General features: G+C 31.4%; 1 protein-coding gene across 3 annotated transcripts in view; it reads left to right on the plus strand.

The window, feature by feature from the left end:
- Positions 1 to 6293, plus strand: part of LOC117172335 (centrosomal protein of 135 kDa) — a 316377-nt gene that overhangs the window by 293188 nt on the left and 16896 nt on the right. For 2 of the 3 annotated variants that reach the window (XM_033360139.1, XM_033360138.1), the window contains 2 exons: positions 1111 to 1242; positions 1398 to 1442. In XM_033360139.1, coding sequence (XP_033216030.1) covers positions 1111 to 1242; positions 1398 to 1442 — 177 coding nt within the window. The remainder of the gene's footprint in view (positions 1 to 1110; positions 1243 to 1397; positions 1443 to 6293) is intronic. The other variant, XM_033360140.1, reaches the window with a different exon arrangement.

Below are 6293 nucleotides of genomic sequence, written 5' to 3' on the forward strand. Positions count from 1 at the left end.
TGCAGAAGAGACGCTAGTAGACACATGGGAAAGAAATCGGTTAAGATGGTTCGGACATGTTGAGAGAATGCCAAATGAACGACTAACGAAACAAGTGTATGATGGTAAAGTAAATGGCAGCGTGCCCAGAGGTAGACCGCAGAAAGAATGGTTAGAATGTGTGAATGAGACCCTAGTTAGAAGAGATATAAGAAGTCACAGAAACACGAGAGCCTGCATGAAAAAATGCATGGACATAAAAGAAGCTAGAGAAGTAGGCCTGGACAGAAAAGTATGGCGGCATATAGTTAATAAACAGAGTGTCAGTAGAGTGAATGACGCCTGAAACAAAAGACCTTGGCCACTAATGGACCCAAGTGGGGAACCTTACATAACGACTTCGTGAGGATCTTCGCTTGGGGTGATTGCTAGAGAGATTGATCAGCAACCTGGGTCGGAGCAGTGTTGCGGAACGAACGTGTTATTTACATAAATAACACGATAATTCTGGATCAATCTGAAAATTCTCTATCCCTTCCATTTATTACTCCTTTCCCCCACCGAGTGAGTCACGCCTACCCCGAAAGGGAAATGTCTTAATGGTGTAATAATATGTACAGCGCATCTCTATTACTTTTTATTTTTGTGATATTTCTATGTTTTACACTACTGTTGCTTAAATTTAATGTTGTTGAAGTTGGAAAGATTAAAACTCTAATGTTTAATGGTTAATTTTGAATATTTTAGATTTCAAATTGTACAATTAAAAATGTTTGAATCAGACTCTTTATGATTTAGATGTCTTAAAGTTTTTTAATTGTGAGTTTTAACTCTTGAATTAAAGATTGTTCGATTTTAAATGTATCAGTGCAATGATTATTTATTTTTGTAATTCAACCGTTTAATCATTTAGTGAATTAATAACACACAGAAACGATTTAAACAATCAATGATAAATTCAGTTAATCGAATAAATTCAGTTAAAACGACAAAAATGGTTATTAATTGTTAATGTTATCAATGTTATATAATGTTTACGTAGCTTCTACATAATTTAAATACTAACATGTTTATAGGAATAATATAATTTGCTGAATAATTTAAAATAATATCAATTATGATGATTTCAAGATCTTCTGAATTAGCCGAACTCAGGAGATATCAGAACCAAGCTGCTGAATACAACAAACAAATAAGCGAACTTCGCAGACAAGTAACAAACGAGCGCTTTGATCGAGCACGGAAAGACGAAGAAACTCGGAGGTAATTCAAGTGATTATACTTTTTTGCAGTAAACTCAACTTTTTCATTCAAATTAGTAAAGAAATGCATGCGGTTTGTTGCAATCATGTTTATCGACAAACCAATATTCCAAATCCTCCAAACACTATTCAAGAATCCCACAAAACTTACCATAGCAGACAATTCAGCCCCAGAGCCGGATGGAATCATTCAACAACCAGGTAGGGTCGAGTAAGGCTCTAAAAAATAACTAAAAGCAAACTTAAATAATAATATATCATTTTATTTATAAGTAAGATACTGTAGATTGCGGTAATCCTGGGATAAAATTCTACACTGTTTGGCTTTTATACCAGGGTGTCCCCCATTCATTGAAATTATCAAATTTCACGTGCAAAAAAATTAAACATGGCTTGTATGCAAATTCTTCAGCCTGTACTCGAGAAATGTGACATGCATGTGCAATTTTATATTATTTTAAAGCTAGCAAGCTTTAAAAATTTCAGTAACAAGCTTTCACAACTCAAAATTTTAGAATTGTAAATGTTTCAATTTCAAATTTTACAAACTTGAAAGGTAAAAATTAAATCATTTTTACTTTGTAAACTTAAAAATTGTCAATGTTTGTTCATAAAAACTGTACTTGAATTATTTCATTTCGTAAGTTTTAATTTGTTAGTTATAATGGAAATATAGTTCAATTGTGAATATTATACGGTACAGTGGGACAATAATTAATTGTAAACGATTCGAATTAAAATAATTCAACTTTAAAGAACTTTAGTCAAAATAACGTTTTAATTTTACAACAAGAATTTAAAATTTAAACAAAGTTTGGAATCGTTCACTTTTCAGCGCTTCATAGTTTCAATTATTTCATATTGAATTTTTTTAGAGTAATCAAATATTGACCCGAATTCTTATGAATTCTTAATTGAAAAATCTATGCAATCTCATTCTATGTCATTTAATATTGCATGAACTTGTAATTTTTTTAATTTATCTCATCCAAAAGTTGATAAATTTAAAAGACTTGTATTTGTATAGTTCAACTAAAGAAATTGTTAAAAATGGAATTTTGCAGTTTTGGTTGTCAAATTCTAAAAAAGTTTAGGTTTTTAGGCCTGTAATGTAACATTGTTCAGATTTAATTCTATCATTTAAAATGGAATTGCATTATATCAGACTATTCAGCTTCTTTAAACTTTTACATAACATAAACAAAAGTAACTTTAACATGAAATAATGGACGAAAATTGTATTTTTAAAATAACTAAAACGTAACTATTTTCAGCACTTTCGAAGCATTATTATATTCGCACTTTTCAATTTTCTAATTAAATTTTATCCCAAAAGGTTCTTTTCTTCCGAATTTTCAGCATGGAAGCCCTTTTTCAATTTTTAGTGCTGCAATATTAAGCATTGCACTTTGAAATTCGTCACTTAGGAGGTTATGGCCATTTTCATTTCCTGGATTTTTTCACTTTTCTCCCAATAAGATGTAGGGATAACAATGAAAAAAATCCATAATTTACATTACATGTAAATTAATTCCTCATATATTCAGTTTGAAAATTTCACGGAGGTTCCGAGCCTTTTTCTACTAAAAGAACTGTTTTCAAAATACCGATATTTTAGGATTTAATTAAACGGCGTATCGACTAAGTTGAAGTTGGCTAAATAGTTCAAAATTCAAATTATTTCGTGGACAAATAACAAAGAACAAATTCATCTTAGTTGATACCATCGACATATCGAAATGGACCGGTAATGCTGCGGGGAAAACGGTAATGGGTTCTAGAGAGAGAAAAAATATATGAGACGTAGACCTATCTCTTTCTAGATAAAGCTGATTGGTCGAGAATATTTTCGATGGGTGAAGTTTGGCGCAGCACAGGACCGTGCTTTGTGTCTCGAGTGCCCCAATAATGCGTCGCTTATCGCACTTTTCAGAATTGATTTATTTATAGTTTATTTAATTATAATTCATTGTAAATAAATATAAAAAATGCTGGTAGCCCGTGTAGTTTATGGGCGTTGTCAAGTCGTTTATATGGGGATATGTTTTCATACGTAAGTAAACTTATTGAATATAGTAAAATAAAAAATGTTACAACAAAAACAAAACCTCAAAATATGAAGTTTTTGTTATAGAAATATTGTTCAAATTTTTGACAGTTTTTACATTATTTTTGAACTCACAAAACAATTATTATTGTAGCATTTTCAATTCAATTTCAAGAAGAATTTAAGGATACCAAGTTTTTAAAATAATCTATCTGAAACAGATTTTTTAACATGAATGTTCTTTTAAAATTCAATTTATTATAACCACAAATTTCTAATGGATTGTTTATCTTTTTTTTAATTAACCGTACAGAATATTTAGGCAATACCCGGGGCCACCAGTTCACTTGACAGTCCTGAAATAGATAAAGGCAGGTCTACGTCTCATATGTTTTTTCTCTCTCTAGAGCCTATATCATTTCTATGTCGATGGTTGATACCTCTTTTAACCAAGCCTGTAAATAGCAATATTTTCAGCTATTTTGAAAACTGCTATTGTAGTAGAAAAAGGCTCGGGACCAACGCGAAATTTTCGCAGTGATTAAATGAAAAACTGATTTACATGTGTCTTAATCCGGGATTTTTGCATTGTTCTCTCAACAAGGTATTCATCTCTGAACATAAGAAAACCTCCAAAGTGGCGAACTTCAATGTGCAATTTTTAATATTTCAGTGTCAAAAATTGAAAAAAGGCACACATTCTTAGAACCCTGATGAAAAATGAACATTATGGGGACAGTTTTAATTATAGAAATTAAACACCTCGATTTTAATATTGATTTACGCCCATTATTTCATAAAAAGTTATATGTGAATTTTACAATTTTAAAAGTTAGAATTTGAGTTTTTCTCAATTCTATAATCCACATAAATCTGACATTTTTCTTCGTCCCCGTATTGAAAAATGGAGTGGGCCCCTGTCAGGGCCCACACGGATTGCCCTCATGCTTTGCGGAATCCATGAGGGAAATCCAGGCGTGGTGCCTTATGGAAACGACATGCTAATCCATAGGGGTCCAACATGGGCTTCCCTCATGGATCCCTAATGGTTGCCATCATGAAAGCCCTCTTGTTTTTTTTGCCAGTGCTGGCACCTGTACTGGCATAATCCTAAGAAGATAAAGCTATTCTGTACTGGGATGCCAGTGCTAACCCAGCACTGAATATCGGTACTGGCGCAGTAATTCCCCAATAGGAAATTCACCATGGGCGCAGTACTGATTCAGTGCTAACTAGTACCGTACTGCTATATTCTAACTTAATGACAAAAAAGGCATTGAAAAAATAAATAATAATTGATTGCAAGTATTTTGACTGCAAATATTAATAGTCCTGTTAAGAGGGATTGCATATATTACATTTTTAAAGATTATATTACAAATAAAATTTCTAACGCTACGGGGTATCGAACATACATATCTATACCTAAATGTATCGCCTAACAGTCGGGAGTTCTAACCACTGCGCTAAACCGAACAGTTGAAACTCGGTGAAATAGCCATCCTCATAAGCTAGAGTTCAGAAAAGTTAAAGTAATAAATTGTAATCTCTCTTTTTATAATTATTTATTATTATACGACGTTATGTAAATGTAAAATACACGCACTGTTACCAGGAATATCAATAAAATAATTATTAAATAAATCATTGAAATCGATTACCATTTTTCTTCACGTAATATTTCGTTTTTTCACGTTGTAGACTACTTTACAACTTTTTACAATGACGGGAAATGTAATTTTTTATTAAGATTCAAGATTTTTCATAAAGATGAAACTTAGAATTTTTTCTTAAAAACAACAGGAAAAAAGTTTTTTAGGATATAAAATATTTACCCTTCCGACTCAGAAATTTTAATCGTTGATCCGTGAGGGCAGCTGAGCTGGGCCCTCGGCGGGGGTCCTCGTAGAATTTCCACGCGTGGAACATCCCTGCGGCCCCCCGCCGGAGGCCCTCATCCTAAGAGGTCACAGCGGAGCTTTTTTAACACGGGCCCTTGAACTTTAAAAATAAAAATTTAGAATAAAAAATGAATTTAATAAATGTCTGTGTTAAATAAGTTCCGAAAACGCTGATCATTTTTCTGGTTATGCAACCGAATTTCGCGAAATAAAATGGAATGACTCAAATACTTTAAAATTAAATTCTTAAAGCTTTGGATTTATAAACTTGATACATTCCAAATTTTTCATGAATTTAAAATATTTTAAAGGTTCCAAATAAATTCTTTTAGATAAAGGCATTCAGTTTTAAACAAATGCAAATAAGTGATTCTCATTTTCTAATTTTTTAATTATTTCGGGTTCGAATTCTAATTTATTTTATTTTTAAGGCTAGTGTTCTGTTGGACTTTTAACCTATACCTGCTGAAACTGATATGTTTCCATATTTAATATTAAATACCTTGAATATAGAATAGGTTCACTTTAAATGCTTTAATTTACAGTTCAGTTTTGAAACCCGTTATTACAAAAATTGTCTATTTTAAAACAGTGCATTTTTAGATTTCAATTGCCGGAAACAAATTTTTGCATACCAGGAACTATTCGAAATTCTTGTTTTTTAGGATTTTAGTGACAGTTATAACTGAGTATAGAATGTTAATAATTATTGCATAAAATATGAAAGAGGATATAGCAACACTTTTAAATATTCTAAATTTAAATAAAAAGTAGAAATCTTGAGGAAGTCGAAGTTTATTTCAGGAAAAGATTTTAAGAAATTCGTTGCTTGAAAATTTGCCAGACAATCGGATTGGTTGAAGAAGCCGTCACAGTGGGGTGAAATCGGAAAACGAGGTTCAAAATGACATTTAGAACGCAATTATGCACCGATTTTAGAATTTTTTTTTTTTGCAAAATTCAGAACTAAATTTTTCAGAAAATGGTGCGAGTAGATTTTTCATTTTTTTGTTTATTTAATTTTTATTCTAATGCAAACATCGAAAAAAATGTCGATTTTTCTAATTTCATTTTTTATCTTCTAGACAAAATTTTTCTTATACT

The sequence above is a fragment of the Belonocnema kinseyi genome, chromosome 5, assembly GCF_010883055.1.
Source record: "Belonocnema kinseyi isolate 2016_QV_RU_SX_M_011 chromosome 5, B_treatae_v1, whole genome shotgun sequence".
In the NCBI taxonomy this organism is placed as follows: Eukaryota; Metazoa; Arthropoda; class Insecta; order Hymenoptera; family Cynipidae; genus Belonocnema; species Belonocnema kinseyi.